We start from the raw sequence: 14206 nt of genomic DNA, 5'->3' as shown, positions 1-14206 counted from the left end.
TTACAAAGCTATGGGTCAACATACTTTCGGCTAGGTTCATTTTTACTAAAATGGTTAAGATTGCCCAATTTTACAGAATTTGGTGTCTAGTTATATATTTTCTGACATGACAAATTCAACTTAACAACTTAAAAAATCTAAATGGTTGCCTTGACCTTGAAGTTTCAAAATGACCGCAAAAATGCATAAAATCTGCCATTTTTAAGCGACCGTTTAGATTTTTTAAAGTTGTTCAGTGGAATTTGTCATGTCAGAAAACATATAGGCCTACTGTATTGTTTGTAATAAACGCTCCCCCTCTAATAAACACCCCCTCCAAAATTTCCATGAAAAATTGACAAAAATGCAAACATTTCCATGTCAAAATGTGTGAGTAAGCTTAAAACTTGCCAGTGACTGATCGCAAAATTGCATGGACAAAACCTATTTTGACTCAAACTTCCATCCATTTCATTGCCTAATTATGGTAGAATTTCACCAGATTCTTGCTTGATGATGCACTTACGGGTGTTATTTTGTTGTATTTACCACAAAAATGTTTTCCACTTGATTTCCGTGGGTGGCACCATGGAATTTTGGAAATAGCATTAGTTTAATCGTAAATCCCTCCTTTCTACAGGATCACCATCAGGAAATTGAAACCAAATTTTAAATTTTTTAAATTGACAATTCACTTCCAATCTTCTTTCTTTTATGAATGGACTTGAGATTGTAATAATACTGTGATATTTATTTATTTATTTATTTATTTATTTATTTATTTATTTATTGGAACATACACTTTTGTATCAGTGGCACACGCCTAACCAGCGGTGCGTTCAAAAACAACAAATATACATTATATATAAATAAGAAACAGAATTATAATACAATGGAATATAGGCCTACATGCAAAATTATGGCCTTAGTACAAAAATTAAAGGAAAAGAAATTGCCTGTCTGAACCCAAGTTGACTTGAAATGGGTCCTTAGCAGCAAAATAAAACATAATATAGAATAATGAAAAAAATACAATTATATTATATACTGGTATATGACATGACAATTAATGGACATTAAATATCTTTCAAGACAGAGGATCTCAAGGACCATGCACGTTTTAAGTAACTTTTACAAAACATATCAAAACAATTGTTGACTTGTACATTCTCACGGTCCCATGAGGTTCCCAACATAAGGCACAGTTTCACATCTAAGTCCCCCGCCATAAAGATTTGCCAGAACATTTCTAAGTTCTGTTCCGAAAGAGTACGCTCGAGCTCGGAGAATTCTTCAGAACGAATAGCATTCAAGGCGGTGCATGTAAAGAGGAAATGGTGAATATCTTCTTTATCATTTTTACACATGGGACAATTTTCGTCCATACCTACATTCCAGGAATGAATTCTACCATTTAGGGGTAGAGTGTTAGACCGTGCCTTAAATTTGAAACTTGCTCCTCGAAATCAGTTTTTCCAAAAGATACTTCTCCAGTCTCAATTCTTTCTTATACAAAACATAGTCATTAAGAGAAGATTTAGCTTTAGCGTTATCATACCAAGTGCACTTTCGTACATTTGTTTGTTAGCTTCTTTAAAACACGTTTTTGCCCAGTGTGGATTTGCCGTGGAATCATACCCAAAAAGATGGCCTAGATCGCATTTATTTAGAGCGGATCGGACAGAAGACAGCCATTTAAATCTAATGTGATCGATATTACAATCAAGACTTAATAATGTATTGAACAGTAATTTTGGCCATCGGTGCATGTCCATACACTTAAGGCGCGCATAGAAATTTACCTTGATGCGATCTTGAATAGAAGCAATTGATTCCCAGCCTAAGTCCCGTAAAGAGCGGCGATAGGGGTATTATACGAGAAGCCTTCAGGATTGATCGCGCCATTTGTGTTTGAAGATTTTCAATACGTTTGGCATCCGCTACATTGCAAATCCACACTGCGCTAGCATAATTAATACGGAAGGGCTAGAGAGCGCCATAGAATATCCCCATAATACACTCTATTAAAATCATCTTGACCATCAAGAATTGACTTAATATACCCAATAATTCGATTACCCTTTTTAATGACTTCCGAAACATGTGTATGATCAGACAAATTGTTGTTTATGTGAACACCAAGATATTTATATGAATCGCAGGTAGAAATGGTACTATCTCCTAACTTCCAAATCATGTTTCTGTCCTTCCTATTGGATTCTTTACCTATGATCATAACGTTTGATTTGTCATAATTAAAACCAAGCCGCCAGGTGCTTGAGAAAGACGAAGGCGACGTCCCAGCATTTTTTGAAGTTCATTTGCATCATTGGCAATTAATACAATATCGTCTGCCCAGAACAAACACCCTATTTCTACATCGCAGAACACGCACACCCTAAATTACAATCTTTTAAAAGTTTAGCAAACTCATTTATGTAGGCGCAAAATAAAATTGGGGAAAGCACACAGCCCTGTTTCACGCCGTCTTCTATGTCAAAAAGTCTGTATCAATATCCCCAAAAGTTACTTTGGCTTGAACATCAGTATACATACTATCAATGAGTTTCCAAATATTGCCTCTTATGCCTAATTTCCAAGCGATGGAGAGAAGACCATCTCTCCATACCGTATCAAACGCCTTTCGGAAATCAAGGAAGGCCAGGAAGGTTGACTTGTTTTCAGCCAATCTCGTCGCAGCAATACTCTTTAGTGTGAAGACGTGTTCTTCACACCTGTGATCCTTCCTGAACCCACCCTGAATTTCTGAAAGAGCGTTATGATCTTCTAGAAAATTCGATATAGCTTTAGATACAATGCGATTAAAGATCTTTGACACGCATGATGTTAAAGTAATACCTCTATAGTTATTAAGATCTTTCTTGTCACCTTTCTTGAAAATTGGTACAATAATGCCCTTGATAATACCCAAAATGTACATATACATATACACCGCACTTACCTTGAGCCGAATAAAGAACATAAGATGTTCCTTGACAGTCAACCTATCCCATAATACATTGTGCTGAGGGCATATTCCCAGACTCTGTCTCACTTTCTCCATATCATTCAAAATGCTATACCCATTCACTGAAGCAGCTCCTCCAGTTGGTGGGAAGAGACCAGTCAGGATGGACATAGTGGTTGTCTTGCCGGCACCATTGTGACCCAGAAGAGATGTGATTTGACCTTTGTACATCTTGAGGCTTAGGTCATCCACAGCTAGCTTGTGTCCAACAGCACTCTGAAATAACACCATTGGTTACTCATAAATGTAATATTAATGAAATACAAAACTTGACAATATAAAATCAGTATATATTTCTTAATTATAACATTATACATAAGATCTATCATAGGACTGAACAGATGATATGGTAGAACACCTGATTTGCTGCCAAATTATCTTCTTTTATTTCTACATGTAGGCGGTTTACAGATATCTACACCTAATAACTTGATCCTAGGTAACACAATATACCAGCCCTACTAGTGTTCGAAATATGCCTCAAAAAGTTACAGGCCAGCCGGCCCTGTAACTCTGAAAAGTTACAGGCCCGGGTGAAAAGTTACCGGCCAAAACTTTTTACAGCTTTGAAACAGGAAATTACAAGCTGGGACACATATCAACATATTTCTGGCAGGTTACAGCAAGTTCAGTACACAACAAACACAAAACGTTTTGAAACGTTTTAAACAGGTTATATTTTGGGTTTTGGTAAAAACGTTTTAATAACAATAAATGTCGGGTTATATAAAGTTTTGTATGAAAACACACTACAAAAATATTTTTAAAATGTTTTTAAAATGTTATTGAAAATATTTTCTGCAAACAATTGATCAAAAAATGTTTATGAATGTTATGAAAAGGTTTTATACCCTTCATATACCCTTTATATAACCCGACATTTAAACATTTTCTGGCAACCTATTCTAACCTTTTGCAAATGATGATCGAAAACGTTTTGTGTTTGCTGGGTAGTGACGTTTTAAACCAAGGAATTATTCGTGAAATGAATTGTATAGTTATAATTCTGAATAGGTACTTTAGGGACATGTAGGTTGGGAGTCTGAACTTAAACATGGGTCTCGATTTGAGAAAAAAATCCCTAAACATGCAGGGTCATGATTTGAGAAAATTTTGTCAAAACTATTTAATCATCCATTTTTTAGGTTTAAAAAATCAAACATGGGTCCAGATTTGAGAAATAAGATGGTCAAAAACAGTTGAATCAGCCATTTTTTTAAAGTTAAGAAATCCCTAAATACGGGTAGAAGTCAAAATGTAATTCAAGTACGCCCCTCCACTGTAAACTTCTAACATAATTAAATTATGATCCATATTACTGATGTCAGAGACTGTAGAGTCCGAATCAGGCTGTTCAAAATGGGCATCTCGTTACTATGACGAAATATGTTGGTACTAATATAAAATGCACAGAATAAAACTTAGGCTGGTAGAAGCGGTGGTTGAACCGTTGAAATGTTTCTGGCAAGATCAGTAGTCGGGACTGAATTTTTTCGGATTGAAACTATTAAATTTATTTTATACTGTGCTTCATAGGTGATTTAAGAAATAATGACAGATAGACGATGCATTATTCACGAATCATGTTTAAAAACTAAAACTTTGAGCTTTAAAAAGTTACCGGCCAGCCTGGCCGGCAACTAGACTGCCAGTCAGGAAAGTTACCGGCCCGGCCAAAAAGTTACAGGCCAATGGCCGGCTGACCGGCCCTATTTAGAACGCTGAGCCCTACCTTGTAAACCTTGGTAAGTCTCTGGATATCAATTCCAACTTGCAGATCTGATGGCTCCCTTTCATGGTTGGCTGGGTCCATATTCATACTTATCTGACAAATTAATAAGATACAATTTGCAAACAAATGAGTTATTATATTCAATCTACTTGTGTCAGCAGTACCAAATTAAATAGACCATGCACATTCTCTCCTTATGTAAAGAAATGGGTGACAAACACAGCATTAAGTAGTTAAAACAACTGCTCATATGTGACATGATCAAGAGGAATGGGTCACATGTCGACCCTGGTCGAAATTGAGTTTTACATGTCTCTAAAGAGGACATTTAGAGATTTCAGAAACTGAAAACCCCATGTTGATATGACTTCTCTTTGCGAAGTTAAGTCAATTTATCAATCGCTGAAAACAATAGAAAACAAAAGAATTTTAACACTTTCTTTGCCAATATCTCAAAATCAATATTAGCGACATCCGCCTCATTTCCCTTGATCGTGTCACATATGGAGAACATTATCAGTTGACATATGTAACAAATAGGAACTTAAATGGAGAGGGATTCCTTGTTGCTCAAGAGATCTGACACAATAATACAGATGCACTGAATGTTGATGCATCCAATGAACTCCCCCTGTGGGGCTTGTGCATTGGAGGCATCAACATCTCAGCACTTGTGCATTTTCTCTCTCAACAAGTGGCATGCATTTATTACCCTGTAATCAATCCACTATGATATGAGTCTACAAGACTCTTGTCCTTTATAAGTCAAACAAAGTATGCAGTATCAAATTTAACTGCAAATTTTAAAATTCAGGGTTTTTCTTTAAAATACTGCTGAGTTGTCAATATTGAATGAAACTGGCATATATGGTATAAATGCATAAACCACCTGTCTTTCTATGTTCAATTAATATGAATAAGAATAAATAGTTCTGAAGCTACAGACGCATTTGTAATGGCCAAGTTACTTTTTGTGTCATCCTTAGATTGCTCCATTATCAAGGCAATTCCAGTGATGATAAAAACAAGCATGGGTAATAGTGGCTTTAACATATGACCAAAATACAAAACAAAATGACTACGTAGTGGATATGTCATGTATATAACCTAGGGCTTAAATTACATCAAATTTATAATAAAAACATTCATTACAAAGGCATGAGGACACAATATTTTTATGCTAGTCATATTCCTGTAGAAATTGGGTTACTCACATTAAAGACTCACGATTGAAATATTAATGATATGAAGAAACAAATTATGTTATTCAGTGTTGAATGGCAAACTCCTGACAAATCCAGACTTTAATTTAAAACATAAATGTCTGAGATTTTGATGGAAGCATGGAAAAACAATGTTACTCTGATTTCAAGGTACAATGGCACTAAATACAGGATGAAGCAAGATGATTTGTGTCTTTTCAAATAATTTTGATTGACAAACTGAAATAGATACATTCATAAAACTTCACATATAATGGACAAAACATAATATGAGTCTCCACATTTCTGATATATTTACTGATTTGAGTTGGAGACAGATCAGTTTGATTCACACTGTAAGGCCACAAAAAAACTACCACCCAGATTTACGGGCACGACTCACCCAGATTTTGCACTTTTTGTGTAAATTCAGCTGTTTTGGGACCAACATTTACTGATTTTGACAGAAATTTTTTGAAAAATTCAGAACATTTTCAAAGTATGTTTATAAAAAATATAAATTTTTTGCCACTTTTTCAAGCCTTTGGTAATATTTTAGGGTCATTTTAGCCTCCAGAAAAAAAAATTAAACAAAATCCTGACTACTTGAGTCCATCCACACATAACACAGGTTTCTTTTTTTCATCGCCTAAAGCACAAATTGTTACTGTATCACTTGTAAAACACTTTGTGATTGTACAGAATATACATATGTATACCACACAGTAATAACAAAATATTACCTTTTGTAACAACTCATTCGGGTCCTATTATTAGTAAGAATCAAACAAACAGAAAACATACAATTGCAATGACTAAGCAGAAAAGTGGCATGATATAAATTGCAGCTAATTAAGATGTTGTTATGCACTGTACATTATTAAATCTAAGCAACTAGCTTTGATAAATTGCATAAATTGCTCAATAGATTAATAAATATACAGATTAGTAGAACAAGTCTATTAATTTGTTTTTAAAACATGCTGAAATTGGTGCAAATGGAATTATGTACATGATTGGGTTGCATTATTCTCAACACTTTATCTTCAAGAAGTCAGAATGATCTGACAATTGAGTTATAAAAATGATAAAAGTAGCAGTTTTTATGAGTCCAAGAGTGACCTTGAAAAATCCTGATCTATTGAATGTGGGATTCATTGTAACTGTGGGTTCTATCTACCGAGAGCCCCAATTTTTGCTCCATGTCTGTATCAAGATGGCGGTCGAGTCACGGTTCTCCTTCTCTAATTCTGTGGGGTCAATTATAAAACAAAACTACACTACAGGATTCCTGGCGATGGTGTACCTCTGCTGCAATGGAATATGTACTTCACAGTTATTACCACTGTTACCTCCGAGCTCCCTAGCCCATGGTGACAGACGTTGGTACTACATCAAAGTACCAGCGCTGGCCACCATACTGTAGATACCTCCGTAGCCGAGTACCTACACCATCTCCCAATCACCAAAAGCTAAAAAGGTCAACTTGCCAGAGTACCCAGCTGTGGAGTACCTGACAGGCGAGTACCGGTGTTGGTACTCCGAGTACCTTAGCAGTGCCTATACCACAAGGTATGTGCAAGTTGTAGCCGGTGACCCGGGCCACAAGGGTCTGGTAGCTGACGTAGAATCCTGTAGTGTAGTTATGTTTACTTGCTTTTCAGTTGTTCCCTATAGTCTTACTTCTTCAGTTTATTATATCTCTTTAAAAGATGTTGTCTTCACACAGGTTATACAGGCTGTCTCAAAATATGTTGCACTATTACATGCCACATCTTTTGGGACACCCTTTATAATGGGCTCTCACAAACTGCAATAATTAACATGAGAAGCGCTAACTCATCAGTTCATATTAATTGCATTGCTATTTACATAGCAAATAACCAGTGCCAGTGGAGGAAACAAAAAAATGACAAAAAAGATGCCAACATGGTCTGGTTTTCACCATTTCATTAGTAGGATGTATCTTCTATAACTTTGGGCAATGAATTTTTTCTCATGGATCAATCAATCAATCCATCAATCATACAAATACCTTTTCCAATACATGTTATTAAGATATTGTGCATTAAAAATACAAGTTCAGAACAGAATAATGGCAACAAAAAAAGGCAGATAGTACAATTATGAATATGTTAAGGCAAGCAAAATTGGATTATAACAGTCAAATGGCTGATGTTATTCACATAGGCAATATGTCATAAAATGTTGTCATTATCAATATGCCATGCAGGCTATGCAGCCAAATAGAAAAATCTTCTGAATACAATACCTCACTTAGGGGTACTTGTTCTTCTTCCTCAGGGTTTCAAGTATATGAAATACAGACAAGAGATATATTTATCATACCACTACACTGTACAAAATAGTGTGGACAGCCCAATACATACTATGTGTATTACAGAAGAATTATGCAGGGCTAATAATTGAATTTGAAGCAGAAACTTGCTGCTTCCACAGTTTTTGTTACGTTAAACAGATGGAGCATTGTAAAATCTTAGAATATCATACTAAATTACTTCAGGATGACCTTGTGTGTATGATATATTCATCATTGGGTTCAGCATTGATATGATATATAAATTTTTTAAACAATTGTTAAACACTTGAGAAAGTTGCAGCAATCTTCTTGGTTCTTATCTTTGTTATATGACACCATATAACACGCTTCAGTACAATGGCATCAACACGATATGCGTACATGCTATTTGAACCAATCGGTAGCAGTGGGACTGATTGATTCTAAGCCCTACACAATTGTAGGATTTGATTTAATTAAAATTTGGTATGAAGTGTTTAAGAATGAAAATAAAGGCATAATTGTTTTTAGCCGCTGTTGTGCATCTATTGTCTCAGATATACCATTATTTTTGGCGTAAAACAATGAGGCAAAATAATGTTGCCAGTGTTATATGAGATATATATGCACGACAGCGGCTTAAAATAATATCTTATTCTCTAATCATTGTGCTCTCATTGATGTAGGCACAACCAAACAGGTGCATGTATACGGACTCATCACCTGCTACAGATAAATGTACATAAATGGGTTCTACTTTTAATAACGAACTACATATAATAAATAAATAAATAAATTTCGGAATTTATATAGCGCTTTTTCCAGAGGATTCAAAGCGCTGTAATTTCGCTATGTGGTGAATCATCACAATCAGATCGCATCAACTAGGCTAGTTGCAGCCGAACCCGCGCAAACCTATCCGCACTTAGATTGTAACAATACACCCATTTTCTGCAGCTCCCCAAATTCCATTGGGTGAAGGAAGTTTTTGAAAACGAAACAACTAATCACCAATTTTGAAAGCAGGAGGAAACCGGAGATCCCGGAGAAAACCTCAAGTAGAGCGAGCATGGATCGGGATAAACCAAGTGCACATGAGTCCTTGGGCCGCGCCGGGGCTTGAACCCGGGACCTCAGTGGTGCAAGCGAGAGAATTACCACTGCGCTAACTCGCCCTCCCTATGGAAATATGAAGTAATCAGTTACCAATCCAAAACCAGGAGAGTGAGAGCAATGTTGGGTCGAGTGCTTGACCTAAGATACATCAATTTTTAACGCATGCATGTTTGTCAACTACAGATTTAATAGTCTCCTCCACCTTCGAAACACAATAGTTTGATTTCACTCACTATATGTGGACTGACTGAAATAACAGAATCATAGAATACCAGCTGGTCAAAGTCTTATTCTATCAAGCATATAAATACCTCAACAATCACCTTCATATTCCATCGATTTACTACAGAATATATTATATGCTTGCTCACTCAGGCTACTCTTCACTTTCCCTGCCATAACCAAAAAGAGGGTAATTTTGAGTAGTGTTGTCAAGACTGTCATGTCATTTTGATGGCAAATTTGCATTTTCTTCTTTTATTGTTATTTTTAAGTCTACAAAAAATAAATGCATGATTAATTATGAATGGCTGTCCGGAGTTTAAGTTTATCAAAGGACATCACAGTGACTACCATTAAAATCATTGGTACTATTCTTCAGCACACTTTTGACAATATGAGTTTGCAATATGCACATACTAGGCTAACTGAATCTCATTATTAAATACATGTATCAGCATCCCATCTACCAAATCATACATACTGTATACTCTGCAAGTTGTTTGCATGTTGAATGATACCACTTGTATAGTAGCAGCAAACTTGGATCACTCCTACATATGTACCAAAGTCCATATTTATTGATACCATCAATTCATCCTTATTTTAGCCCTTATATGTAGAGTGGCAATAACTCACAAGATACACAAAACTTATTTTCTTGAAGAATCTTATTTGGTGGTACTTGGTAGTGCTTCCTCCTAAATACTCCAAAAAGAGTTTTAACTGGAGGTTGGAGAGAGTGGTCTAATTGATGTGAATTGCAGGGTCGGATTTGAGAGCTGTTTTGAAGGTCAATGGTGAAGGCTGGTCTACTGTGGTATGAAGGAGTTTGTTTCATTCCCTGGTGTTTTGGATGAAGAATGAGTTTGCATTAGCATCTGTGTTTGTGTGTTGCTGCTGGAATTGCTGTGAGTGTCCTCTTCTGGGTCTGGTTGTTTTGGGCTTGATGTGGTCGGAGTGCTTAATCTCCAGGTGGCCATTCAGGATCTTATAAAAGCAGGTAAGCCGATGGCACTTCCTTCTTTCCTGAAGTGAGGACCAATTCAATTCTTTCAGGATGACAACTATGCACTAGCTCTACTATAAAGATTAAACTTATGAGAAGAGGTACAAAAAACCTGGATTTCCCAGGGACTTGGCACTCAAATGTTACATGCAAGATGGCAGCACTCAGACCAATTCCTAAGGCAAACACAAGAGGGTGCAAACACATATAGCAGGGAAAGTGTGGAGGCCCTAAAGAACTCCAGGTTTATTTGCCAACTTTAAGAACTTAAGAAATTATACTATACATGTAAAAAGAATGATTTTTAATAGCATAATGCCCTTAATCTATCCTATGCAAAGCTTAGAATTTGGACAGGTCAAAATCGCACACTTCTTATTTTACATTTTTTGTCACAATTGCAGAAAGCAAGAATGAAACAAGCACGATAATCTCGGAAGCAGCGACACATAGCATGAGAAATACTTGCCCCAGACACTATCTACATACCAAGTTTGATGGAAATGGTCATTGTTTGCAATGAAAAGTAACCATTTTTACTATTATGCAAATAAGTGACTTAATTTGCACATTTGATGACGACCCACAGCAGGAGCAATACTATATACGTACTTGTACCAAATAAACTACCAACATCACACAAATCCAAATTTCATGAAAATTGATCGTTGTTACTGTTAGCTATGGAAAGTTGCACTTGTTTGCTTGTATATGTATGTATGTATGAGCACTCTAAATTCCAAAGTTAGTCACTTGTAAAGTAAACTTGTTATAATACGCCCCCACTATTTTTAGTGGTTGAGCACTCTCGACTACTTTTGGAGTAGAGACTGTTCTGGTTGGCTTGGTTTGTCATGAATTTGACACCACAGAATGTATATACTCGTATAAACATTGCTGTAAATTCGAAATCATGACAAATTATCCGTCTGATGAGCGGTATACCCAATGATCGTAAGTGAGGGTATTCCGTGAAACTTTAAGTAACGGTTGCCTTGCCAGAGGTCTATACTTTGAATTTGTTTCTATAGCTCACCTGTAATGGGTTTGAGCACTCTAAATTCCAAAGTTAGTCACTTGTAAAGTAAACTTGTTATACTCTGTTTACTGTATATCTAAACAAAAATGAGCAAAACCACTGATTGCTAACTTGGTCAGATTCACAGCTTGAGTTTATAATCTCTGGCACTTTTATATGATAAATCAGATGTGTTGCACTTGCCTTGTATGTCAAAGGGTAACTGTTAATTGGTCAGTGCTTCAAGGGGGGTGTATGAGGATTTGTGGTTGGGTATTCACAACAGGATTCTCACTTCTATCAATAAGGCAAAGATTTATGACTGTTTACCTAGCCTGACCAGAGTATACTAACAAACAAGCTAACAGATAGACATACTGATTGAATGAACTATTACATTGTATATATTATCTATTCCAGCTCCAGTGATACCTCATTCATTTCTTTGCACCTTTGGATGTATTGTAATATGTGTTAGCATTTTGCTTACAAAAATATAATTTTGTAGTGATAGGTATATGCCAAAAAAAAATGTTTGGTTGCCCTTCCAATAATCTGGAGGGTAGGTACTTCATGGGCATTTCCACCATGTATGGAAAGTGAAATCCCATCTTACAGCATACTAAAGCTATTGATCACCTGATCAAGGGTGAAAATAGAAAATAAGATGTTTTCTACCAGGACTCAATATTAGGGAAAAAATGAGTACTGGTTCACCTAGTCAGGATTAAACAGGACTCACTTTATAATAACAGTTAGTAGGCCAATGCGGTCTCAAATCTATTGACACTGTGACCTCAAATTGCACAGAAACCCCATTTGGTTCACCATTTCCTATTTCTTGGGTATGGCGATGGACTGGTTCAGGACAGAAAGTGTAGCCTGGTGTGGTGATATTTAATGTTAATGGGCTACAGTACGCATGTGATGGCCTGAAATAAGGCCAGTAGCCTATTTTTAAGTTGATTTTTAAGGTAATAGTAACTAGTAACATTCAAAAGTGTTAAAATTAAAAAAATAAAACAAAAAGAGCGACAGATTTTTGTTGTTGTTGTTTTTCGGTCACGGAGGGCAACCAAACATATTTATTTTTTTGCCTTATCATCACATGCCCTCCTGTGAACATATCTTATCCAGGAAGATATGCATGAAGTGTCACTGGACCCGAAACAGATAATAATCACAGCTAAAAAATATACAAATAATGTGTTTGTTAAGAAAGAGATGATGACGCACCCAATACCACTCAAGAAGAGAAGAAATTACTTTACACAGAACCACTTTGCATAATAAGGAAATTGCATGTAAAATTGTCTAATTCCACATTTGGCACCCAATAAGTACATGAAACAAGTTGTAATCCCCTACAACATTCATGTGTATTAACAAATCCATAATACATAAATCTTTAGTCTAGAGATATTCAATTTGCGAGAAAAAGTGTCTCAAAATACCCCTGATGGCCTGTTGGTTGTTTTGTTTTTTTATCTATTGCTAAGGCGTTGAAAAACCCCCCGTTTTATGGATGCATGGACTTTTCAAATAGGGTTGGTCGGTCAGGATTTTTTTTTTCTGAAGGCTAAAATGATACTAAAAAAATATTGCAAAAAGCTTGAAAATTTAGCAAAAATGTGATGATTTTTTTGCAAACATATTTTGAAAATGTTCTCAATTCTTTTCAAAACTTTTCAATCAAAATCAATTAATTTTGGCCCCAAAACAGCTAATTTTAAAATCTCCAGAAACACAAAATCTTGGTCGGTCGGGCCAGTAAAATGTTTGTTTTTTTGTGGCCTAAATACCATCTGTATTTAATTGACACAGCACAATGGCACGAAAACCAGAATGCATTCCCAGCACTAAGTCATGTCACGGGGGGAAAAAAGCATACCAGATACGTTTATACACATGTATGTTGTACAAAGAACTTTGCCCAAGTATTCAGGTATAATAATAGTTATGAGAACAGTCCACAGAATACAGGACTTCCTATACCACCACGTGCAGTTATGGGGAAAAACTTAGGAGATATTCGTGTCCTTGAAAAACAATTGTGTGTGACAAATTACACTATAACTGTCAGGCCATGAAGCGTCTACACAAGCACCTATTAGCTAGTTTTGGGTGCATTTCACGCAAAACACTGATACCCTGAATTTTTCCCCATGCGTGTATCAAGATGTTGGTCAAGTGGAAATAGTCCCCTACGAAGCAAGAAATAAGCATGTTTTCAAACCTTATTTGGATCAACTGGTTGCCTGTCATTGCTATTTGATCTAGCATTCCACTGATTGCATGAATAGTAAGTTAACTTGTTACAAACTTATATTTACAAAAAGCTCTTAAACTTAATTTATGACAACAGGCTATTCCAGTTGAAATCCATACACCCCTATGGAAGACATGACCTTAACCTTCCACATAGGGAGTGTGAATTACTCCATTTGAAATCTATACCCCCTGTGTGGGATATTAAGGTCATGTCTTCCATATAGGATGTATGGAATTCAACTGGAATAGCCCAATACAAGGACTGTGGGAAATAACCCTAATCTACTTGGGGCTTTTTGGCAACGGGAAGGGAAAGAAGGAAGGAATAAAAGA

The 14206-nt window shown here is 36.1% G+C and overlaps 1 protein-coding gene across 1 annotated transcript in view; it reads right to left on the bottom strand.

Annotated features, from left to right (window-relative positions):
* LOC140136419 (phospholipid-transporting ATPase ABCA3-like) overlaps nt 1–14206 on the bottom strand; it is a 105947-nt gene that overhangs the window by 48754 nt on the left and 42987 nt on the right. Inside the window, 3 exon segments of the mRNA XM_072158143.1 lie at nt 2942–3223; nt 4740–4832; nt 13839–13889. Of these exon segments, the coding sequence (XP_072014244.1) occupies nt 2942–3223; nt 4740–4832; nt 13839–13889 (426 nt within the window).

The sequence above is a fragment of the Amphiura filiformis genome, chromosome 16, assembly GCF_039555335.1.
Source record: "Amphiura filiformis chromosome 16, Afil_fr2py, whole genome shotgun sequence".
In the NCBI taxonomy this organism is placed as follows: domain Eukaryota; kingdom Metazoa; phylum Echinodermata; class Ophiuroidea; order Amphilepidida; family Amphiuridae; genus Amphiura; species Amphiura filiformis.
Note: the sequence above shows the minus strand (reverse complement) of the source record. Positions and strands in the feature narration are given on the sequence as shown.